Genomic DNA, 26,500 nt, shown 5'->3' with positions numbered 1-26,500 from the left:
ACACACACACACACACACACTCTGGGATAATGACCTTTCCTAAGACTGGCAGGCCTTCCGGCCCAACGCCATACAGGATTCCCGTTATAGCCTAATGGGGGGTCCGACCTGGATGGGAAGATATTTGGAAGTGATGGAGCTGCAGTATACACCCCTCACAGCACCAGCGTCCAGCAAGCCATGGGTCTTCAACCCATCACTACTTGAACACACATCTCGTCGTCCTGGTCTTTGGAGCAGACAACCCAACCATGCTCGTGTCAGATGCTGGCATCAGTCCAGCATTCGTTGCACGCTGCTTTGGGGTAACAAGGGGGCGGTGTAGTTTCCTTTTTCTCCTGCCTGTATTACTTTTCTGGGAGTGCCACCTCAGAGGAGTTTTTGGTGCCCTCTTTGGTTGGGCGATAAGACTACACAGCTGCCCGCGCCGTGCCGAGCGTTGCGACGGCCACCAGACCCGACTCAGCGCCGTCCAAGTTACGTCCCGATAGGCAGAGAATATTGTATATTAGATTAGTAGCCCCTAGTTTCCATGCACCGACAATAGAGTTGGAAATGACACGTTCAGCCAAGGGTGAGTATGCCAGTATGGCCATATTGGCCGTATTCCAAGGTGCTGATAGCGGTTGATTTCGCCTATCCGATACAGTGATAACGGTCGAATCCGCTGCTCTCGTCAGGGCTTGGGGCTGTAAACCATGTTGTAGGCTCTCTTCTTTTTTTTTTCTTTCTTTCTCCATTGCTCTGTAAAGCACTTTTCCATATTATCGCTAACCCTAACCCCAACACTCGTTTGGGGGTGCCTCATCTCATGAACCGGAAGACCTCGCTGTCCGTCATCACGCCTTAACTTGTTGAAACAAAAATTGCTCCTCGTCCCATCAGTGTCAGCTAACCATAACCCAAATGAATTGTAACAAATGTATAATTTAATCATTTATCGGGTAACATGTCAACTGCATGCACAATAGCATATCAAACATACTTCATTTTTTCCAAAGATATATTTTGAGCTGAGATATTGTGGGGGGGGGGATAACTTATAGAAATGCTTTATCAGAAGTTCAGTTTTCAGAAACAATAATCTGTATTTCCAAAACTGATGGGTCAATTTTACAGATCTGACCCTCTCCTCTACTACTTGTTTCTTGTTCAAAATGTTTGCCTCTCCCTTAAATATACAGATCATGCGTCACATGATCTGTAAATCCTCATTACCTGTGCAAGCAGAGCGCGCAAGTATTGTGGTCGGCTGGATCAGAAGTGGTATGTATACGTATGGTGGTCGTGGTAGTCATGGTGGTCATATTACTTCTAATTGGCTGTTAAAGATATGTTTCAAAGTCGGGTGGGCAAAAGGTGATGTATGCATGTATACATGTATGTAATCAGAGTATTAAGATGTAACTGGAAAGTAGTATACTGTGGTCGGCTGTACCGAAAGTAGTAGTATGTACATGTATATACATATGGTGGTCGTGGTGGTCTATAACTTATAATTGGCTGTTGAAGATGATGTAATTGGCTGTTGATGATGACGTAATCAAGATAGGTCTCAGATTACATAAAACAAGTATACATACAGTACATACATTACCTGTTGCCCAACCAATATTGAAACATATCTTAATTACGTCACCACCTGAAACCCGTAACCGTCAGCAGTACTTGCGCGCAAGTTGCCGCTCGACAGAGTGCAGTTCTTTCTTTTTTTTAACATATGTTTATTGATTTTCTTTACAGCACATTAAGTCATTTCAAAACAATTATTGACACATATTCTTTTACAGAGTGCAGTTCTAGTTAAGTCAGTTGTTAGCCAGCTGATCAGCTGATTTGTTGCCATAGTGACTGATGACACTGACTAACCAATCACCTCCCGGAGTTGATTTCTCCAGAGGTTATTCTGATTCTTTGAGGTCAAAAGGCGGTCACCATGTTAACAGTATATGGGTTTTTTTAAGGGTGACCAGGTGTCTCGGCTATGCCTTTAATTACTGAGAGAGACTGGGTCTGTTCATCTGTCCTCTCTCACTCTCCTTAACTCTCTAGCTGATAATTAAAGAGAAAGTCTATGAACAGCTGTGTGTGTGTGTGTGTGTGTGTGTGTGTGTGTGTGTGTGTGTGTGTGTGTGTGTGTGTGTGTGTGTGTGTGTGTGCGGGCGTGCGTGCGTGCGTGCGTGTGTTTATGAGGGGAAAGTGTGTCAGTCCTCTATATGCAGTGTCGTAAAGGAGAGAAGCATCTTTCTGAGACATAATAAGCTAAAAACAAGCAGCTAGACGCGATGCTTCGTCGAAAAAGGTGCCATGGTGCCTGCCCAGACCTCTTCTACTGCCCCGTCAGGTCAGGGGTTCAAGTCCACCAGATGCCAGAACCTCTGCAGGTCAAGGTTTGGCTCATTATGGTCACCAAACAAGCCTGCCTCAAAGCAAAACTCTTCCTATAATCTTTGCAAGTAAATAACCAACTGTTATTCAGTCTCCATGTGCCTGCGTGTGACCAAGGCTTAGTATAGAGTATAGACAGAATAGGCCTATGGAGCATTACAGGGGATAATATATCATATACCCGCCATCTTACATATCAAGGAGTTACGCATTGTCTCACTGTCTGTCTCATTGTCTCTTGTGGTGGAAGGTAACTAAGTACATTTACTTAAGTACTGTACTTTAATACAAATTTAAGGTATTTACTGGAGTATTTCCAGTAAATACTTCTACTCCACTACAGCTCGGCTCCAAATATTGTACTTTTACTCCACAGCATTTATTTGAAAACTTTAGTTTACTAGTTACTTTGGAGATTTTGATTATTATTGCAAAACATACATTAACCACTTCAGACCTATATCTTTTTAGTTGAGTACTTTTACTTTTGGTACTTTTTCCACCACTGGTCTCGCATGGTGCCCACATGACAAGACCAGCTCAGATCCTAGCTTATGTGAACTCAGAGGAACCTGAAGCTGCTCACTTCCCACTGCTAACAGACACGTTCCACTGCTAACAGACACGTTCCACTGCTAACAGACACGTTCCACTGCTAACAGACACGTTCCACTGCTAACAGACACTTTCCACTGCTAACAGACACGTTCCACTGCTAACAGACACGTTCCACTGCTAACAGACACGTTCCACTGCTAACAGACACGTTCCACTGCTAACAGACACTTTCCACTGCTAACAGACACTTTCCACTGCTAACAGACACGTTCCACTGCTAACAGACACTTTCCACTGCTAACAGACACTTTCCACTGCTAACAGATATTTCCTTCGTGACCAAGAGTAGAAGATTGTGTGGTGCTGCTGGGTATAGCTCCCTAGTGACTACTAAGTTTCATAATACTGTAAAGATTCAAAATCCAAACAAGCAACACACAAAATTTACTCAAATAAGAATGCCTTGTGTAGAAATCAACACTCAATTATAAATATTTAAGATGGCTGACACCCATTGGAAACTGAGTGTAGTGACAACTCTGTTCAATGGACCAATTTCTTTGTTACAGCAATCGAAGCCATGCACACAAAGGTTAGTAGCAATCAATCACTGGCAGTACAGTTGCAGAAGAATATGTGATGCACATTTAACTGGTACGATGTTTCAAAATCTGATTCTATGTTATCCTCACATTGAAATAAATTTAATCAATGTAGGCCTAAATGGAAATATCTGTGGTCTACATATTGCATATTGGATTTTACTTCTACTCCGCTACATTTCGAATCCAAATATTGTACTTTTTATTCCACTACAAACTTTAGTTATAGTTACTTTGTAGATTTTGTTTATCATTACAAAACATACATTAAACAATTCAGCCCTATATACAATTTTGGCCATTTGAAAATAGCCGATCTACAAGCTCACAATGTGTCGCACCGCGATGCATTGTGAGCTTATAGCTCGGCTATTTTCAAAACATTTTGTACACATTTTGAACTTGTGAAGTGGGACATTCTGCACTATGAGTACTTTTCACTTTTGGTACTTTAAGTACATTTTGATGCCAATACTTTTGTACTTTCACTCAAGTACATTTTGAATTCCGAACTTTTACTTGTAATGGAGTAGTTTTATGTTGCAATATTGATACTTATACTTAAGTAAAACATTTGAGTACTTTTTTCACCACTGCATGTAAGTGGCGCTGTCTTACCATGGCTCCCTTGGCAGGAAAACAGCGACAGTTGGTACAGTCCCGCCCTCCGCACGGTTCCAAATTGTTGCCCTGGAAACCAAGAAACAATCAAATAAATTAGCATTGCTAGCATCGGCCAACACAAACAGGTGGCTATAGAAAATAAACGTGCCTTGCCTTGTCCCTATCAGACATTTTCAAGTAAATACATGAAAAAAGGTCATGCGATGTGCATGCACCGCCACAAAGAAATAAACTATGCAAACAAGGGCAGCCATGCTTTGCGGGCACGCCGCAAAACCGACATGCACAGAGGAAGACATTCTATGATGTTATAATGACACGCAGTGTTGCAGCACCACAGACCCCCCTCGAGACAGGACATATACCACCAGCCACCAGACCCTCCAAGTCGTAGCTACTATACTGTAGCTGGCCTGTGTTTCACACAATTCTTCTCACCTTTTTGCGTGAGTGTCTAGTTCTTATTGACTGAATAACGGTAGTGGGTCGCATACAACAAGACTTCAGTTAAAATAAGTCTTGGTGTGTGCAACCCACTACTACCGTTATTTATTTGATATGTTTTGAACGGGTAACGCACCTAAAGTTAGAGCGCGGTGGTCACATGAAGAGTAGTTCTTATTGACAACATAACAGTCTACAGTTTAGGCTATATTCCAGTCAGTGTTGTTTTCGTCGACTAAAACTATGACGAAAAATGTTCGTCGACTACCTTTTTTCACTGACGAATACTAAATGGAAACTACATGAAGACTAAGCTATGATGGCTAAATATACTGACAATTTCATCAACCAATAAAAACTAGACTAAAATGTTAGGAAGGGACTAGTGGACAAGAGATCCAGTATAAGTCATTTTACACTTGGTTGCATGCTGAAAATAGCAGATCTACAAGCTCACAGCGCGTCGCAGCATGACGTGTTGTGTGCTTGTAGATCTGCTATTTTTAAGTGTAAAATCAGTCATTACGACGGCCTCAAGGCCCACCAAAACACATTTTAGTCGACTAAGTCAACTGTAGATTTAGTCGACTAAAATATTATGACATTTAGTCGACTAAAACTAGACTAACACTAAAACATTCCAGGTGACTAAAATGTGACAAAAACTAAATGAACTATTCAAGAGAATATGACTAAAACTAAAATCTAAATTTGCTGCCAAAAACAACACTGATTCCAGTTCATCAAAACAGTCTCCAGGGGTTGAAGACTTTAAACCTGACAGCGTGTCCCCCATCTCTCTCCCCATTTCCTGTCAACCTAATCAATAAAGGCAAAAAGCCCCAAAAATATCTTAAAAATAAATAAATAATAATAATAATAATAATAAAACAATCTCCAGTACATATTCATCTTGACAACAAGTAGTATTATTCAAATTCATATTGACAACATAATCTCTGGTACACGTTCCAGGTCCAATGTAAGGCCTGGGGCTACACCTATATGGATCTTTTCCTAAACGGATATTTTCGTTTAAAATAATAAATCACACCCGTGTGAAGTGAGTGTCGCAACTCCGTGTGGGTCTGTGGGTCCAGATTGGATCAGCATACAGATTTGAACTGGAAATAAGTAACATGAAGGCATGTCTATCCTATGGTTGAAATGGATTAATTAGGCCAACAACAAAAAAAAGAAAAACTTATATAAATGCTTTCTCAGAAGTTCAGTTTTCAGAAACATGTTTCAATAATCTGTATTTCCAAAACGGATGGGTCATTTGAACAGATCTGACCCACTCCTCTACTACTTGTTTCTTGTTCAAAATGTGTCACATGACCTGTAAATCCTCATTACTTGCGCAAGCAGAGCGCGCAAGTATTGTGGTCGGCTGGATCAGAAGTGGTATGTACTGTATGTATGGTGGTCGTGGTCTGCAATGTCTGCCTCCTTACTGCAGATAATACTATTTACTGAGCCATATATTGTGTTGCTGTCATCCATGGTTTTTGTAGGCTGCTAACTGCACTAATTGTAGGCTAATTAAAGACCCTGGACTGAAAACACCTGTATGAGTTGTTCAGTGCTTTTAAATACCTTTTTCACGTCATCATTAATCATCTTATCCAGACGTGACAGCGAACGGAACATGCAGTAATTCAAATGTATTCTGGTTTGTATTCTTGATTTCACGTATGGAACAAGCAATATCTTATATTATCATTCTTTGCTAATATTAAAAGTAAACTACCGGTATTACTGTATATGAGACAGGATGCTGGCACACTGCATGTGATCCCTAATTAAAAAAACACCTGAACAATACTTTACTACACATTTTATTTGCGTGAACAAGAGGAAGCCTTACAGATTTTAGCATGTACCATTTCAGAATGATCCTACTAGCCAACACAATGTAGTGGTAAATAATTCAAAGTATACAGACATCATAGGACGTATGACTCATTCTTTAACGACAGTGATGTCACACCTGTTACACACTAAGAGGGGAAGGGAATGATGATGTCACGTGAGTGTGTTGGACGTGCAAATAAATTGGTAAATTTGTATATCACTTTTATCCAAACAAAGCACTTTTCATACAGTAGATTGTGCATTACATTCTTTCACACAAATGGCAGGGGAAACCATGCAAGGCACCAACCTGCACATCGGGAGAAATTAGGTCTTGCTAAATTATTATTACTAGCCCTTACCCGTTGTGAGATATTTGCCCGTGGGGGGGGGTACTGCGCCCGGGTGCGTTTGTAATTGACTAATAAATTCAAAAACATTCATGTGTCAAATCGAAAAAAGGGCTTTGTTACGCCCTCCATATTCATATGGTCAATGCCTGTGTGAAAAGTGGGAGTGATTGGTGCAGGCAGTAAGGAGCTACGGCAGTCACAGTGACACACAGACACACAGGCAGACAGACATTGTTAGAATTATAGTATGATTATTAACAAGAGCTTGTGACCCACATCCAGTGGAGAACAGGTTTTTTTTTTGTGAAACCTGACATCTCATGAAATGAAGCGACCTAGTCACCTGAAACGCCAGCTAAGCCAATGGGAGTCTGACCCCATACTCTGAAACACCACCTAAGCCAATGGAAGTCTGACCCCATACTCTGAAACGCCATCTAAGCCAATGGGAGTCTGACCCCATACTCTGAAACGCCACCTAAGCCAATGGGAGTCTGACCCCATACTCTGAAACACGTATATCTTTTTTACGTCCGAGCGTAGACATGGTAATGCCCCGCCTGCCTCTGATTGGCCTATACCGACACAGCCACTGTCTCCGAGGTGGAAGATACATGCTGGATACTTGGATGGTCTGCCGCGAGGTTACTCTGTGGTGGGAAATAAATAAATAATGCAAGTACAATAATTATAATACAAGAGAATGACAGCTTGGCACACGCGACAGTAACTTTTATTTTTGTAGAAGAGACAAACTAATACTGTTTATGCCGTTGGCCTGTTTATTTGTATACATGTGTAAACTTGAAGCATAATTGTACTGTAAAAAGGTCTCTTTTCCCTTGATCTTTATCTTTTTTTTAGTATAATAGTATTAGTTTACTATAATTAGATTAATACACGATAATCTACACTAACACTTTAATTAGAACACACCCAAATGAAAGCATACGACGTACATGTTCAATCATTCAATCAAAGCAAACGGCACAAACAATATTAGTTTTCTACAAAAATTAAAGTTACAAGTCGCGGGTACCAAGCTGTCATTCTCTTGTACTTATACTTGTATTATTTCCCACCACGGAGTGACCTCGCGTCTTGGAGGACAGTCTGGTGAGACTATTGGGGCTAGACGGGCAGTGTCGGTAGGCCCCAAACAGAGGCAGGCAGGGTGGTTGCCATGTCTATGCTCGGACGTAGAATAGATATACGCCTCTGAAACGCTGCAGGCCAATCACGTAGTCGCGACTTAGTAATGATTGGCTGCCTCCTAAGCCGCGGGAGGTCTGCACCCAGACCACGCTCTGCAACCATAGACATATATAAACGAGGGGGACCGATTCACAACGGAGACATCGCTTGTTTCACCTGACAAATGTCATAATTTCTATTTTTTCCCCCCTTTTAGCCAGACAAGCTTTCAGCCTGGAAAAGACGATATCTTTTGTGGGTTTTTTTTAAGAACTCTTAGTGGTAAGATAAAATACAAATACAGATCAGTAGCCGAAATCAGAGCAAAACAGAATGGATGTTCTTATTATTATTCTGTTCCTCTTCTCATAGATCAAATGAACTTCACCAAACAAAACGACCACACGGAGGTTGGAAATTTGGAATGTCAACACAAATCAAAAGTGTAGAGCGCAGAGAGTGTTCATCAGATAACACACACACACACGCACGCGCATGCACACACGCACGCGCACGCACACACACACACACACACACACACACACACACACACACACACACACACACACACACACACACACACACACACACACACACACACACACACACACACACACACACACACACACACACACACACACACACACACACACACACACACACACACACACACACACACACACACCTTGATAACAGTCCAGACAGCTTTGGTGAACTCAGTCACCTCTCCAACAAGCTCAGATCCCAGATCAGTGACATCACAATCAACCAACAGTATATATTACAAGGATCAGACCCCGTGTGTGCATGTGTGTGTGTGTGTGTGTGTGTGTGTGTGTGTGCGTGTGTGTGTGTGTGTGTGTGTGTGTGTGTGTGTGTGTGTGTGCGCACGGAACGCGCGTGCGACTGTGCGTGCGGGTCCAGCTTTTGTGGCCGTCGGTCGCAGCTTTTGTCAGAGGAAGGGGCCTTCTAAGTAAAATAAAAACCTTGGTAACCAGTGCTGTAGAGAATAGGGATCTGATGGCTTGTTGAATCATGCGGGGATCAGCTGCTAAATAATTGGCAAAACACTTTTTTTTTAAGATATTTTTTTGCGGCTTACGCCTTTTATTGATTTTTGAAGGGACAGACAGTAGGCTGACAGGAAACGGGAGAGAGATGGGGGGATGACATGCAGTAAAGGCCGTGTCGGGTCCGGGAGTCGAACCCGCGGCACACTGCGACTGGATTACCAGTCCGGTGCCCAGACCGTTACGCTACGGCCTGGGCGGCAAAACACTTTATTGATAATATAAAGTTGATATACTGAAAATGTAACAAAAAATATCATGGTATTCTGTCTGTCTCTTGCAAAAATGAGTTTTCACTTTTCAAGTGTACAGTGTTCCAATTAGCCCTTTGCTAAGTCCCTCTCCAACCCGTCCTTGTCCAATAGGCACGTTTAGCAACAGAGAGGACAGATGGCAAGCTTTCCTTCTCACCCATTGCGATGCATGTTAAATAAATGACGGGATTTCTCCATGTAAATAATCGATCATTTCAGTAGCAAGAGCTTCAAAAATGTCTTCTAAATCTAGTCAACAAATGTCGACAAATGTGCATGACATTGTTTCAATGAACTAGAAACACGAGGAAATGCTTGTGGGAGAAACAGTATCCAACTAGTATTATTGCCAGCACCTGTGTATGTGTTCAACAACAGCCATGCAAAATAACATTGAGAGCTGAGGTGACGAAAGCTTGCCATCCTAGTTGCTAAACTACTTGGATTGGCATTGGAATAATTAAACTGAAATGCCAGCTGATTGATTATTGTCTCCACCAGGCCGAAGGCATGGGGAGAGACAATAATCAATCAGCTGGCATTTCACGCACCCACCAGGCCGAAGGCACTCCGTCCGTCCGTCTGTCTGTGAACAGCTAATCTCCGGCACCGTTAACTCGGTCGATGCCAGATTTTGCACACACACTCCCTGGATGCCAACGATGAACCTCTGACCCAAAATTTCCAGAACGGCCTGTTATAGCGCCACCAGGAGGCCGAATTTAGAAAAACATTATTTTTTATTACTCCTCCAGATTCTGTCCAAAGATCCCGCAAATCGTTTCACACTATCTCTATAGTCATGTGTTCAAGATGGATCTGTCCGATATTTCATATTCCATCCTGATTGGCTAACATTGGCTTTCAAAGTTTTCAGGATTGGCCCTTTTGAAACAAAAAGCCTCAAATCATGAACACAGCGTGCAATTTACGTGAAATCTTTCGCAGACTTTCCTACTAGGCTGAAGAATATATCCCACCCTTTTCACATTGGCCTGTTATAGCGCCACCAACAGGTGGATTTTTGCAAAACACATTTCTGCAACAAAATGCCTCAAATCATCCAATTGCCATCAATGGTGTAAGAACAAATGGAACACTTTTCACGTTGGCCTATTATAGTGCCACCAGGAGCCCACAACCTGACCTGCCCTGGTGGAGACCTGTGCCCCGAGGGGCACTTTCTCTAGTTATAAACATGCTTTTCAAGTGGGCCCTGATCCAGAATAGGTGGGAACCACTATGCCAGATTAAAGTAGATTGTTTATAGTCAATATGAAGATACATGTTGTGAGTGAATCAGACCAATCTCACCCCATGATATTATTTTGCCTGCCAATGTCTTTATTATTATTGCCCCTGGAAATGTGATCAACATGAAATGAGTGCCGTTTTTTCATGTCAGAGCACAGCCCCTCAAAATGTCTGCACACATGGCCCTGTTGTGTAAGTATCTCTCTCTCTCTGTCTCTCTTTCTCACACACACACACACACACACACACACACACACACACACACACACACACACACACACACACACACACACACACACACACACACACACACACACACACACACACACAGGAGAGGACAATTCTTGTCCTTCTGGTCCGCGCAAGACAATGCGTTGAGATCTGCTATTTACAGCTTTAGGGCAAGTAGTAATACTAACAGACACCTGTGAGCATACCCACGCCAGTATGCCATGCACTGTATGTGTACCCGCAAGCACACATATACACGTGTGGATACAAACATAATATACAGTACAGACTCAGACACTACCGCTTACAGTACTTAAACCCACTCACACATTCATACACCCACAAACAGTCACTTTACCCACATCCATACACTATACCCACTTCAAAGAGAAAAGGGGAAAGATGTATCATATCATCATACTATCATACTATAATTCTAACAATGTCTGTCTGCCTGTGTGTCTGTGTGTCACTGTGACTGCCGTAGCTCCTTACTGCCTGCACCAATCACTCCCACTTTTCACACAGGCATTGACCATATGAATATGGAGGGCGTAACGAAGCACTTTTTTCGATTTGACACATTAATGATTATTAATGAATGTATTAGTCAATTACAAACGCACCCGGGCGCAGTACCCCCCACGGCCACAAGGGGGGGGGGGCAAATATCTCACAACGGGTAAGGGCTAGTATATATAAAAGAACAACAAACACAAAAACAAATAATAATAATGAGAACCCCCCCAACCCTTCTTTCTCTCGTTTAATTAAAAACGAAAAGCCTAATAATTGCAGCATCTCCCTTGTAGGTGGGAGTGCTAGAACAGCATGCATGTTGTTGACAGTACTAGTTGTACTCAGAGCCCAGCCCTGACACAGACATGATGTGGAAACACAATAATGGGAACAATACAGCCTCAAGAAACTGATGACAGTTTTAAGTCCTGTTGTAATACAAGCTACCATCCCATGCAGCATCCAAACTCCATTCCCCCCCAACAATGCACTGCAACATGTACAGTAAACATCTATGGTGAAAATTGGCCATCACAATGTATACTGCAACTTTTCCGGTGACCAACAAAAAGTAGATAATGATGACAACTTCTATGTTTTCAAACTACATGGATGATTCATTGCCTGGAATAGTTTTTGTTTTCGTATAAACTTATTCTCGGTTCACAGGAACTCTAACATGGTATTAAAAAAAAAGTCTTCTAAATCATGACAGTTTTCTGAAATACCTATGTTTCTATATCAGTGGTGCTCAATATTTCATGTCAAGGACCCCAGAAATTATATGTAATAGGCCACCAACCCCCATCTGAAAATATGTTGTTCCAGGGCCCCCCCCCCCACCCCCCCCCCCCCCAGAAGCAAAGTTTTGAGTTAAAAAATTTCGCTCTGAAAGAATATATATTCAAAGATTTGCCACACGTTTTCACGATTTTTCTAAAATAGCTGATCTACAAGCTCGTAGTGCGGCACTCGGTGCCTACGAGCTTGTAGATCTGCTATTTTTCAATAGCTAAAGTATTTTCAAACCGCTTAGTATTTTTATAACTCCTGTTCTCTGAGCCCAGCGTGTAGGCGTGCATTCTGTAGAGATACTGTACACAGTGTACAGGGATGTGATGATTTTAAGTGCTGAATGATGACTGTTATTTATAGGCAATAGGAAGATGCGTGTAATGTGTGCGATCCAGACAAACCCTATAACACCACGATGGTATATTCTTTTTCCTGGCATTGTCTTTATATTATTGTCTTTCTCATGGAAAATGTCATAGACATAAATGTTTATTATTGCAATCCAGACATTCTGTGGTATTCGTTCGTGGAGATATGAGATATGAGTACAATCAAACTCATCAAGTGAGTGCCCGTTCTGAGTTTAAAAAAGCAACACACCCTAAATAATGTCTGTGCGCATTCCTATTGTGTAATGTCGGTGCACTCACTGTGTGTGTGTGTGTGTGTGTGAGTGTGTGTGTGTGTGTGTGTGTGTGTGTGTGTGCACGCACGCACGCACGCGTGGGACCATGCATGTGTGTGTGCGTGCGTGGGTATAGCACGCATTCTGGAAACACCAGAATGTGAGCAGTACAGCTGCAGGAAGCTCCGATTTATATAATGTTTTATACCGGTATGTTTATTTTCGGAACTATAACATCATCAGAACTACAACAGGTGCGTCTTTTGTTATTATATTGATGCGTATAACCTTAATCCGAGAGCTGATCAGATCGGTCAGCCTGCAGTGAATGTTCACATGCAGATCCGGCCAGCCCACGTTCAAAGATGACACTCTCAGAACGTTTTTTTTTTTTTAAATCTAACAAGCAATATTTAAAAAATAAAAAATAAAATAACAAATCCTGTGCATGCAGCTTTTCAAAAGTAAGGCGGACTTTAGACTTTCTTTAGACATGAGCCTGCAGCCTTGCCTGCCTGTCTTGAGGCCACTATAGCTCACAACCATGCCTTCCCCAACACTGCCCTGCTGAACGACCAGCCTCTGAGCCTGCTGACCAATCTCTGTTAGCCAGATCAAAATTCCTGTTCATCCTGAGCTGGCCCCAGGCCAAGACCTATATACCTTAGAGTATATATTAATAGAGACGGCACCCGATTTCTCCTCCCATCCACTTGCATTAAGTTGCTCAAAAGCGCATGAGGCGATTTCACTCCTCCTTCCCGGGTAGGAACAGAGTGCATTCTGGGATGGATTGGGGCCAAAAATCGCGAACGCTCTGGCCGCTAACTATCATTGCACGCGTTCACGTAACGAAACAGCGTTCACGTGTCATCATGAACGTGCGCAATGATAGCCAACGGTCCAGAATTTGGCCAGCGCTGCAATACCAAATTCGGCCACTATGTCCATTTCGCCTCAGGGTTTCCTCTGAGTGCCGTCTCTATTAATATATACTCTAAAGCCAGGGGTTCCCAAACTGTGGTGCGTGCACACCTTGTGGTGCGCGAACGCCCTCTAGGGGGTGCACGACATGCAAAGTGTATTGGCAATTTGTTTTAGGCTTTTCTGCCTTTATTGAAGGGGAGAGACATGCTTAGGTCTTCATGAATGGGACACGAACATGCAACGCACCGTCAGGCCAAAGCCTATATGTGGCATGCGCCTGGACCACAGTTTGGGCCTAGCGGGCGCCCCCGGAGTATTGGCGGTTTTATGGTGTTATTTAGCACAAACGGCAAAATCTGCTAAAACACTGTTGTAAGGAAATGTATAGAGCAGCTGTGGGAGTATACCTGCTGCATGACTCTCAGTGCAGTGACATTCTGTGATTATTTGCCATAATCACATTAATAAAAATGTATAATTTTCGGTCCAAACACGAGACTTGGGGGGTGTGAGACTGTCAGCTAGGGCGACTGTCAGCTAGGGCAGGAGGTAACTGGGGGTGCACGGACAAAATAGTTTGGGGACCGCTGCTCTAAGCTATATACCTGGCTTGGGGAGGTCCTTGGCTTGTAGTGCAAGCAAATGACAGAAACTCTACTACTATAGGCTCGCCTTGCCCCCTATGATGCCAATCCAGTCCCAGCCTGGGTTATACAGCCTCCAGCAACTGCCCAGCAACACTGATAAGTCTGCCCAGCACCAGAGGTTCCTCTGCTAACCAGTGCCACAAAAATCATCACTTTGTCACAGAGTTCCCATCAGGGACGTGCACACCCTTTTACCCTTTGGTAAAAAACAACTGAGAGTACTGCCCTCTCCAGACCATGAACGCAGCATTTACTATGGTGAGAGAAATGCAAAATGCCACTCCTTTCCTTTCCATGCCATACCAGAATTCAGGATACCGGTAATTGCTTTTCCCCCCCCCCGAAGTCTCCTGAACTGAATTTTGTGTTGAACAAATTTGTTTCGAAATCCATGTCGTTCACACATCTCCAGTAGCTAAAGAGTGCTGGGTTGCGCCGCGAAAATGGCAGATCTGTATATCTGCTATTTTCGTTATTTGTTTTATCCAAAAGAGCCCTCTTACGGGATTTCAGCCCCTGCCTAACACTCTCTGCACTTCCCTGGTTCCCATTGCCCAGGACAACATAGACTCCACTGCCCAGTGCCACTGTCCAAATGTGGACCCAATGATGCGTTCTCACAGAGTATAAATTAAGCTTAACATTACAACAAAAGAGCAACCAAATGTAAGTACACTAATCAAATCATCATCATTTTTCGACCGCGGTCGAGATCATGGATTTCACAACGCCACGCCAGACTTCCCGGTCCTTCATTACCATCCCCAGTTCCTGCTTTCTGATGCATGTGTCCCTAGCGATGACATCAGGGTACGACAGTTTCTTACCTCTGGTCTGCTTTGAGGCAGGACTCCAGAGAAGAATATAACCCCATTGTCAGCTCTGTAGCAGTGGCCGGCAAACTGTGTTCTTCTGAATTGGACTAGTGAAGAAACACGGGGAAGGTTGCCATATATTAGATCAGTCGATGGGTGGCTCTTCCAAGACAGATTTTGCGCTCTGATTAGAAGGCGGGTGTAAGTGCCATCCAACTGTTTCTCTTGTTTCTTTCTTTGAAAGTGTCTCGGAGCCATAGAGTAGAATCGTCTCAAATCAAATAAAATCCTAGTGACACTACAATCATCCAATAGTATAAGGAGTACATGGTTCAGATCAGAGAATAAATAATAACACACACAATATTCCTGTGGTCCTGGTATGATAAAATCTGTTGTTTAGGCTAGGTGCGCGCACGTGTACACGTGCGCGTGCGTGCATGCCGCACGCCGCACGCACGCACGCACACGCACGCACAGACACACAGACACACAGAGACATTGTTTATTTCCAGTGTGTTGTCTAACTTCACATCTGCCCTCATTATCTCTCTCTCTCTCACTCTCTGCCTCTTTGCAGTGTCTAGTGTCTGATTTGATAACGGTTATGGTTGAGAGATAGAAAGAGAAGAGAAGGATGATAGCAGTCTATACTATAGCAATATATAGTAGTAGTATCAGTATCAGTGTATCAGTACACAAATACATGATGAAACAATTTATACGCATCAATGACAATTAATTAATTTAAAAACAAATAAAAAAGGTACTCACCCCAGAAACGGTGTGTTGTTGAACAAACAGCAGCATCAGAAACCTGAACACAAGCACACTGTAGATTAGCAATGGTAATCAATTCTGCTTTTAACCCATTTTGGACTGAGGTCGATTAAAAAAAGGCTTCTAAATCCTAAAAAGAAATCTGAAAAACCCATGTTTCTATGTCAGCGGTGCTCAACCTTTTTCATGTCAAGGACCCCCAGAATTATCTCTATTAGGCCACAGTTCCCATCTCAGAATATGTAGTTCCAGGGACCCCCCCAGATATTTTAGTTAAAAATGTTCGCTCTGAAATATATATTCAATGATTTGCGCCACATTTTAACGGGTTTTTCAAAAATAACAGACCTACAAGCTCGTAGCGCGGCAACCGGTACTAAACAATTGAATGGCAAAACATTTTCTACAACTCAACAGCAGACTAAAGGAAATCCTCACCATTGGCCCTCATTAGCTACGTTATACTTCAACTAGTAGCCTACAGAATGTGGCGGACAGAATCGTTACCAACACCAACCGCAGAGCACACATAACCCTGGTGTTAGCCGCACTGCACTGGCTATACCAATTAAGGCCAGAATAGATTTTTAAAATACTCTTAACTACTTTTAAAGCACTACATGGACTGGCCCCACTTTATATTACTGATCTTTTGCCCCCCCCCCCCCCCCCCCCAAGGACAATGTGAGACCTCCCAGTTCCTCTGACAAAAGGTCTTCCACAAATTCAGTCGACATTTTTTAGAGCAGATTAAATTAAAAAAAGGTTCATAAACATTTCCCCCATGTTGTTATCTGACCCTCTTGTATGTCTGTTTTTAATCCTTGTACTGTATTTTTGCATTATTATTACACTATTATGTCTTGTTCTAACTTGATTGTTTATATTGTGTCCATTGTACAGCACTTTGTAAAATTGTTTTGAAAAGTTCTTTATAAATAAAATGTACTTACTTACTTACTTACTACTATACTACTACTACTACTACTACTGCTGCTGTATCACTGCTAGCCTGAAACCGAACAAAAATATCTATGCAGTGATATTAGTCTGGCCATGTCAGACTGCATTGTATTCACATCAGGGTACTCCATAAATGGGGATTTGTGGAATTATCAACACTAGTTGATAGAGTACAAAAACAATAAGCGATCTTCGCCCCTTCGATACCAATAAAGTCGTACATGGGTTTTGAAGGTAGGGGATTAAGGAGGGCCACAGAGAAGGCCCTGTCATCCCAGGAATGAAGCCTGGTTGTGGGAACCTCCAGGAGGCCGGCAGGAGGTCAGAGAGGAAGGGGGGAGCCTGCTTGTACAATGCCTTGTACTCTTTGTTTGACGGGCAGCCAGTGGTGGTCATGGATCATGGATGACTGGCGTGATATGGTCTCTGGAGTTGGGGCCAATGATAATGATTTCCAAAATCAACAACAGAACAAGTTTGAGAAAGTTATTTTGCATCCAGCTTTTGTATGTCTGTGAGGCAGGTGGTGAGGGTGAAGTGGGTGGCTGTGGTGATGGTCGTGGGGGAAGAGGTAGAGTTGTGTGTCGTCGGCATAGCAGTGAAATTGAAGGCTGTGGTGGTGGAGGATCTGTCCAAGAGGTAGGATGTACATGATGAAGAGCAGGTAACCAAGCACTGAGCCCTGTTGGCGGTCGGAGAGGTATGACTTCATCTAGGAGAGGGCAGTGCCGGATAGACCAAGAGGAGCGTAGGCATGAGATGAGGATGGAGTGATTGATGGTGTCAAAGGTGGAACTGAGATCGTAGATGATGAGAATGGAGAGGGAACCAGAGTCAGCGGACAGAAGGATGGTCGTTGGTGACCTTGAGGAGAGCAGTTTCTGTGCTGTGAACGGAAGCTGGATTCAGTTGATTGGAAGGTTTCTTGCAATCCAGGTGATTTGAGTTGAGAGGCATGAACTTCTCGTTCCAGCATTTTGGAGAGAAAGGAGTGATCGGAGGTGGGTCGGTAGTTAAGCGGTTGTTGGTGTCAAGACCAGGATTCTTCAGAATGGGGGTGATGGCAGCCAGCTTGGGGGGGGGCAGGATGGACAAAGCTAGTGGACAAAGAGGAGTCACGTTGGCGATGAGTGGGGGGGAGTGAGGGGAGACAGGCTATGACTAGGGTGGTCAGATGTGGTGATTTCAGTAAAGGAGGTAAGTGGGTGATTGAGAGTAGAGGGGGGGCATGTTCGGGGACAGGTGGTGGTGGTGGAAAAGGTAGCCAGTTCTGATTGAATGGTGTAGATTTTTTATCGGAATAATTATAAAAAATGATTCACTTTTACTGGTGGTGAGTCTGACTGGTGATGAATGAGGTGGTGTTCATGGGTTTGAGGAGGTTGCTTATGGTGAAGAAGTGTGTCTGTCTTGGGATTGTTGCTGCCAGATTAGATGACGGAGGAGTATAGTGTGGGAGGTGCATGCTTTGGTGAGGGCATCTCTGTATTGCTGTTGGTGAGATTTAGTAAGTGTCAGAGTGAACAGTGAGACCATGTTTTCCTTGCCGGCCCGTCAAGCTGAAGCTGCTGGCCCTTGGCTTTGAGGTGGCGAACTGGTCACTGTACCAGGGCCAGTGGGTGGAGTACAGGTAGTAGGAAACAGATTTTGTTTTTGTGAGAGCGAGGAGAGTGCTTTGTTGTAGCCTATAGTTTTTCAGCTGGCGAGGTTGATATTGGTGATTTCGGTGGTGCAATATGCATCAAGTTTGAAGTCGGTCGGTTGGACGTTTCTCCAGATCTGACACACGCACGCACGCAGGCACACACACGCAGGCACACACACACACACACACACAGACACACACACACACGCACGCACGCACGCACGCACACACGCACGCACGCACGCACGCACGCACGCACGCCAAGCATTTATACAGTAGAATAACACTTCGTAACAATTATTTATATCTTACCAAAGTGCTGTGTTGAAAGAGGTGGTGGGGCAGGAAATCATCATCATCCTCCAACGCCACCCTGTCACCTCTCTATCAGCTCTGATTGGTTCACAGCCAGGGATGTCACTCCACCACTCCACCAATCCTGCATAGTTGTTGAGTAGAACACATGTGAACCGTTCATTTATATTTCACCTTTTAAGCAGATACAGTATGATCCAGCAAACACATATAGTATCAGGGCTGGAGGTTCTATAATAACTCTGACTCATTGTAGAGTAAGACACTAAAACCTCCTGAATAACGTTGCATTCTCTCTAGGCAAAGTTATGGATATAAGCTGTAGTGTCACACAGTAGTGATAACTTTGCAATAGTAACTAATAAGTAGGTAGTAGGTAGCAGTAGTGCTATCAATAGTAGGCCAGTAGGCTAGTAAGAGTAACGTGTTAGTCATGACAATAGTAACTCTAGTTTGAATAACTCATAGTAGCAATAGTAAGCCAGAACTAGATGTAGTAAAAGTAATGGTAACTCATCAGTATAACAGTATAGGCCTATAGTGACACTCCAGATGGATGGTATGGGTAGCTAATCTATAGTATTGCTGTAATGTAATGATTGGTAACAGTAATTCAAATACATTTTCTGACATTCAATAATACATTCATCATTCAAGGTGGTATAATTTGCTTTTGGTTTATTGTAGCCTAACCTCTAACTGATTCACTTCCTAGTAAAAAATATCTCGCTACATTAAATGATTACTTTAGTCAAGATCTTAATAGAATATAGGCCTAGAACTGGGCTACATAAATGACTCGAATAATAACCATGCAGCCATGTGTACATGCAGTTACAAGTATTAAACAAATATGCCTTACCCTATACTTCATACGAGGTCCTCGATTCACTTGGTGTGAAACATCCAAAAGCAGTTAAAAAAACCCAACCCCATCACTTTCCCACTCACAAGATGTAGAAAATGATGAAGTCGTGTAATTGTTAAAAGTTCAGAGCTGTTTCTATCCTTCTGAAGAGAAAACCTGCTAGAAGACGAAAGAGCAACAGAAGAGAAAACGGACTGCAGGCTACTGCTACCCCCGGCCTTTCCACCTGAATTAACACGTGTATTGTAAAGTATTCTGCAGGCTTTTAAACGTGATAGTATATAACCTGCAAACAATTAGCGATTGACTTTTCCCACCACCGCCGGTAGACAAGTAGCAGCAGTAGTATGCCTTCTGTTTTTTGAGAAGCTGTAGGCGCACAAACGCACGCGCGCGCACGTGTGCAGTCTGTGCGTGTGTGTGTGTGTGTGTGTGTGTGTGTGTGTGTGTGTGTGTGTGTGTGTGTGAGAGAGAGAGAGAGAGAGAGAGAGAGAGAGAGAGAGAGAGAGAGAGAGCGCGTGTGTGTTATCCAGTAGAGTTCTCTTTTTACCTGAACGTTGTCTATATTTTGTGGTGATAGCAGACAAACAGATTGATACACGGTCCATACGGATGTTTGTTTTACTGGGATATAAAGACATACATGTGTGGCTTGATGACAACACGAGTCAACGACATACAACTGACAGACATCATCAACGAGTGAGTATAGCCTAATTTTCCAATTTGTGTAGCAGAAGAAGTAACCTAGCTTATAAGTTAAAAGTAAAGATAACAGTGAGGACGATAGAGTGTCTAATATGAGTTATCATGCTTATGCTGGTAGGCTTACTATATATGCTAGTAGAAATGTAGATGACAGACAGACAGACAGACAGACAGTGCAGTAGGCTGCAGCAGGTGATTCATATTCCACTGTAATTGTGAGAGATTGCCTGAAGTAGCACTGTTTGAAGGATATAAACCAGTAAACCAGGATACTCTAGAAGTAGGCTAGTTGCCTTGCCTATATATATATATATATATATATATATATATATATAGTAGCTCACTATAGGCTGCAATGTAGACTTAAATAGTTGACAGAACCTTTGTGTCATTTGAAAAACCTCATAATAATATTGCTGCTGCTGCTACTACTACTACTACTACTACTACTACTACTAATAATAATAATAATAATACATTTGTGATTATTAGATGAAATGAGAGGTTTTGTCGTCCTGGCTGTGCTGTTGACTGCTGTCTCTACTGAACACACTGGGCATAATGTAAGTAACAACACTATCACTATTATGTGAAATTAATATAGTTGTACTAAACTGTCTGTCTGTCTGTCTGTCTGTCTGTCTGTCTGTCTGTCTGTCTGTCTGTCTGTCTGTCTGTATGTATAATCTCTCTCTGTGTCTCACACACGCGTGCACACACACGCACGCACGCACACACACACACACACACACACACACACACACACACACACACACACACACACACACACACACACACACACACACACACACACACACACACACACACCCTTCATAATGACATTATAACAAATCATAGAGAATGAATGCACCACAGTCTACACCACACTTTATTTACACAAAGCAGACTTTAGAACATTTTCAGCAATTGGGATATAGCTACAGCATATAGCTATAACGTCTGTGTATTATGATGCTGTTTTTTTTTAAACATATAAGGTTATTTATATTTTATTTTATTTTTTCACTACACATTTTTACTTATGTAACACCCTGTATAACCTTTACTGCCTGTTTGCATTATGCCTACTTTATGTTGGACTTTGTTAGCACAGTCTGGTCAAGTACGCCACACCAACATTTCACTGCACATACTTATGAGCATGTGACAAATAAAACCTCTTTAATCTCATAAAGTATTATAATCAAGCTTCAACAGTCTCACAGCAGACGTCGTGTTCATTTCCACCACTGAGTGAAAATGAAACGACTTGAACGGTGAGTTCAACCAGCTTGAACCAGCTTGACTCCATCCACTCCACTTGCCTTTTTTGGTTTTCTTTTTCTTTTCTTTTATGCTTTTATTTATAGGAAAATGAGGATAGAGTTGGGCAGTGACACGCAGCAAAGGCCGTCGGGATTTGTTGCCAGCGGCCTGCAGGCCCTTCATTGGTTTTCTATTTGACAAACAAGTTGAGGTGAAGAAAATGCCAGCACTCATTGTATGTCCTTTTACATGATTTTATTTACCTCTGAGAATGAAAACGTAAGCGTTTCGGCCTGTATGGCCTTTCTCAGTGTTGAGGAAGGCCATACAAGCCGAAACGCGTCATGTAAAAGGACATATACAATGAGTGCTGGCATTTTTTTCACCTCAATTTATATCTTCGAGCCTTGCACCTACGTAGAAGGATTTTGTTTGAACCTGGAGTGCTGCGGGTTGTCTGCTATGGCAGTACTTTTCTCTCTATTTGACAAACAAACCTTTTACAAAACACTTTTTTTGGTATACCACCTACTGATTTCAGTGATTTGTCAGATATACACTCATTGTGTCCCAGACAATTATGATTTTCATAAAGTTGCTGATGTCTGAGGTGGTCCGTGGGTAGCTTCATTATGCTCAATGACATCATAGAAGGTAGGTTTGTTTCCCTGGTCACATCCTTGTTTTGTTTTTTCTTTCTTTTTTGTACAGGCAGGCAATTCATGTGAATTTCACCCGGGTTTAATGATAGAGTGATAGAGAAAAATCACATACTCCCATACTCCCACAATGACCATTTTTCATGTTGAAATATTAAAGAAGAGTACCTCAAGTTTCCATGTATTGCTGTATTTTAATATATTTTGATGAGAAATATCTTTTATGGAATACATTATAAATATAAAAATATACCTGGGTTCAGTGATGGTGTGACAAAAGTTGGGTTTTATGAATATGAAATGTATAGATATTGAGCATTATAGTACGAGGTTCCATACAGAGCATATTCCACTTTATTTCATTGGCAAAATCTTACATTAAAGGACCACTTCACCCCATTTCAACCTATCTTCATATAATAGGTTCTAATAATCATGAAAAAATGGCGCAATATCTTTCTACTCTGTCTGTGTCTCATAGGAGGGCTGTGGGCAGTTCAGAAACCGTCCTCCAGTGACATCATCGATGGGGAATACAAGCTAATAGAAACTGCAGGCTTTCTAGTCCTGAAAAGTTGCAATGCGAAAATGGAAGCCATCATTCTCACGATAATAAAAATCGAAACATTTTTGCCTAATGATGATGTCACTGAAGGACGGTTTCTAAACTGCCCACAGCCCTCCTATGAGACACAGACTGAGTAGAAAAGAATTGTGCCATTTCATCATGATTATTAGTGAGAACCTATTATATGAAGATAGGTTGAAAAGTGGTGAATTGGTCCTTTAACATCCAAATCAATAAGAAATTGATGAACTATTAACTGTTTATCCATTTTAATTAAAGAAAACAATTCAGGATAATCAGGTTTACATGTACAAACAGTATGTAACAGATTTTAAAATCTGATACCGCCGCCTGTGTATCAACGAGTCAATGACCATGTATGACGTGGAATAACATTAATGAAACAGTATTATCACTTATTGTAAAAAAAATCTTCTCTTTCTCGATGAGGAGATCAAGCAGTGAGAGAGCTCCTTGCTCATATTCAAGGCTGAAAGACGTTCAGTCTAGACTGCTGTTATGTCTGTAAAGTAATTTAAATAACAATAACATTGGAAACAATTGAAAATAATAATTAAGTAAGTAAGTAAGTACCAAGTAAGTAAGTAAGTAATTGTCAAATGTAGTGTAAGTAATATTATTTTAAATAACTACAGTATATATTCTGATATATATTCTGATAGTAATCATTTACTGGGGGGGGCACTGGGGAGGCACTGGGGGGACACTGGGGAGGCACTGCAGGGGCACTGGGGAGACACTGGGGAGGCACTGGGGAGACATGGGGAGGCACTGGGGAGACACTGGGGAGGCACTGGGGAGGCACTGGGGGGACACTGGGGGGGCACTGGGGAATCAGGTCGGGATACCAATTGTATCCAATCAGGAGAGAAAACGCATTCAGGACACAGATGATAAACAAGTTCAATTGGAAATGATGACAATTGTTTAGCGCCCATCCAGGGTTTCCGCAAGGTGTCTTGTAGACCTTCTATGGGAGAAATACAGTGAAGCATTACATGCTTCTCCCAATGCTTGGGTTGGGAATTACAGCGGAAGGCCTTGAGTTTTATTTTCATCATCATTCCTCTGTGTATATAGGCCTACCATAGATTCCAATGCCTTCCTGGAGTCGATGAAGCACAACTCTGCAGCTACATTGTTCCTTTTCACTTCCTCACTTATCCTCTGTAACTGTACAAGGCAAGGATCTGGGGCTAACGTGGTTCTCCCCTATAGCCTGGGTTCCAGCCTGATGCGCTGTGTTCTGCGGATCTGAAAATCTGGAACCCGGGCTAGTTCTCCCCTCTCTGTATCCATTTTGGTTTCCGCTGAGGTGTCGATCAATAGCACTCCATATCCTGTTCAGTAGTATCATGCTATTGTGCATTTGTGATCGGGCTGATGCCACGGTAGTTGTCCAGCTTGGAGAAATCTCCAGATTTTGGTACTGGGATGATGTGAGAGAGAGAGAGAGAGAGAGAGAGAGAGAGAGACCATATTGTGGCTTGCTGTTATAGAGAGCCTTGTTAGTGGTTGCAGACCTCCAAGATAATGCTGCCTATATGTACCTCTGGGGTAATGCCGTCCCTAACCTCAGAGAATAACATAATTTATATTGTATTGTATTAATTGTTTATACATTATTAGTGGGTATTAGACCATTGTAATGTTGCTGATCTAGGGTCTGATCATCCTTCTACCCCTTACTATTGGCTCTGTGATCTAGGATGAGATCTGTGTACTCATTATAGTTGGTTGATTGTAGTCTCGCTGATCTACAAGGATGAGATCCATGTACTCGTTAGTAACATAGTTGATCTAGGATCTGAGTCTGAGACCCTTACTATTGGTTGATTCTAACGCTGCTGATCTGTGATCTGATTAGTTCTATACTGTTGGCGAAGAGAGACAGAAATGACTGGAATAATAGACTAGATAGATTTATGTTAAGAACCTCGACTTACCTTTTCCCGAAAAGTGTGTGTGTGTGTGTGTGTGTGTGTGTGTGTGTGTGTGTGTGTGTGTGTGTGTGCGTGCGTGCGTGCGTGTGTGTGTGACAGACAGACAGACAGACAGACAGACAGACAGACAGACAGACAGACAGACAGACAGACAGACAGACAGACAAACAGACAGACAGAAAAGCACGTGCGTGCGTGCAAGTGTTTTATTTCCTGAATGACATTCTCTGAATTTTTCGTATATTTTGTCTATTTCCTGTAATAATCACTCTCTCTCTCTCTCTCACGCACGCACGTTGCACGCACGCACGCACACACACACACACACACACACACACACACACACACACACACACACACACACACACACACACACACACACACACACACACACACACACACACAGAGTGATCCTCTCGCTCCCTCTCTCCAGCGGATTGTTTAATGAAACTATTACGTCAAACAGGTAAATGAAACAAGCTGACTGTTAGTCCAGGAAAGACATTTCCATGTACTACTGGTACAACTACTACCACTATGGCTACTACTACTACTACTACTACTAGGACAAGCACGTAACATTTTAAGACAGGGGTGAAACAACTGCTTAAATCAGGCTTAAATAAAAATGTCATGCAGTCAAGCACCGTCTGCTTCCGTAAGATTGCATTGGGAAAACATGGCACTGGGCTGGCTGACTTCAGAAGCTTTGTACTTTACTTTACTTTTACTTTTTGATAACGATACTGCGAAAAGGGTTTTCGCCAATGCTTTTTAATTGCTCAACCCCCATTCTACCGATGCAGGGATATCCTGACATGGAACCTCTTCTCGAAGCTAAAGCGTAGATATGAGGTTCCAAACGGAGCTACCCAAATCCCTGCTAATGTTTAAAACATATGAAATATGCCCCTGTTCACTTGTCGTCCCCACACTTCTTTGGCTTTGAGTGCAGCCCCTATCCTTACTCATAAAAGTGCCCAAACAATGACATGTGCTTTGATGTGGTTGATAATTCTTCAGGTTCATGTGTGTTCATAAGCTGGTCCACCCATGGCCCTCATCAATATATTCCACTGAACTCAGGCCTGCAGTTTGCACATTCGCCGGCTTGAATTGCTGGATAGCGGAATTGACGTCGATGGCCGTGTCTTCTTTTTAATTACTGTACCTTGGGTCAAATGCGGAAGAAAAGAGGGTACTTCCGGGTGCTTCATGCACAACTTCATTGAAATGAATAGGTCATCCATTCTCTACTAGTTCTTACTGTATGGTCACATTATAGTATGGCTTGAAAGTGAAAATACGTGAGATACATTTGAAGCATCAGACTGTCAGAGAGGTCACGTCACCCCCCCCCCCCCCCCCTCCATGTCATCTCATCTCTCTCTCCCTACAGCTTTAGAAAATAAATTATTTTCAAGGCTCTTGTGAGTATTGTGGAACAAAATGCTGGATTATGTTATGCTACATGAAGAGACTGCCGTATTAAATGTTTTGTTTTTAAAATGAAGGATACAGGTAGAACGCAACAAGTGAGGCACCGGGTCAAATCTTGCCTCCACCAGGGCACCAAATTGGTCAGGGGGCGACCCGGAGGTGCACAC

General features: G+C 42.5%; 2 protein-coding genes across 3 annotated transcripts in view; one reads left to right on the top strand and one right to left on the bottom strand.

The window, feature by feature from the left end:
• Positions 1-20,074, bottom strand: part of col4a4 (collagen, type IV, alpha 4) — a 106,444-nt gene extending 86,370 nt beyond the window's left edge. For both annotated transcript variants that reach the window (XM_083773772.1, XM_083773773.1), the window contains exons 1-4: positions 19,723-20,074; positions 18,858-18,984; positions 15,932-15,974; positions 4,167-4,238 (exon numbers count right to left, since the gene is read on the bottom strand). In XM_083773772.1, coding sequence (XP_083629898.1) covers positions 4,167-4,238; positions 15,932-15,974; positions 18,858-18,904 — 162 coding nt within the window. In that variant the 5' untranslated portion in view covers positions 18,905-18,984; positions 19,723-20,074. The remainder of the gene's footprint in view (positions 1-4,166; positions 4,239-15,931; positions 15,975-18,857; positions 18,985-19,722) is intronic.
• A 171-nt stretch (positions 20,075-20,245) lies between these two features.
• col4a3 (collagen, type IV, alpha 3) overlaps positions 20,246-26,500 on the top strand; it is a 71,157-nt gene continuing 64,902 nt past the window's right edge. The window contains exons 1-2 of the mRNA XM_083773596.1: positions 20,246-20,430; positions 20,929-20,999. Of these exons, the coding sequence (XP_083629722.1) occupies positions 20,934-20,999 (66 nt within the window). The 5' untranslated portion in view covers positions 20,246-20,430; positions 20,929-20,933. The remainder of the gene's footprint in view (positions 20,431-20,928; positions 21,000-26,500) is intronic.

Source organism: Protomyctophum parallelum, assembly GCF_964188405.1.
Source record: "Protomyctophum parallelum genome assembly, chromosome: 9".
NCBI classification, from domain to species: domain Eukaryota; kingdom Metazoa; phylum Chordata; class Actinopteri; order Myctophiformes; family Myctophidae; genus Protomyctophum; species Protomyctophum parallelum.
Note: the sequence above shows the minus strand (reverse complement) of the source record. Positions and strands in the feature narration are given on the sequence as shown.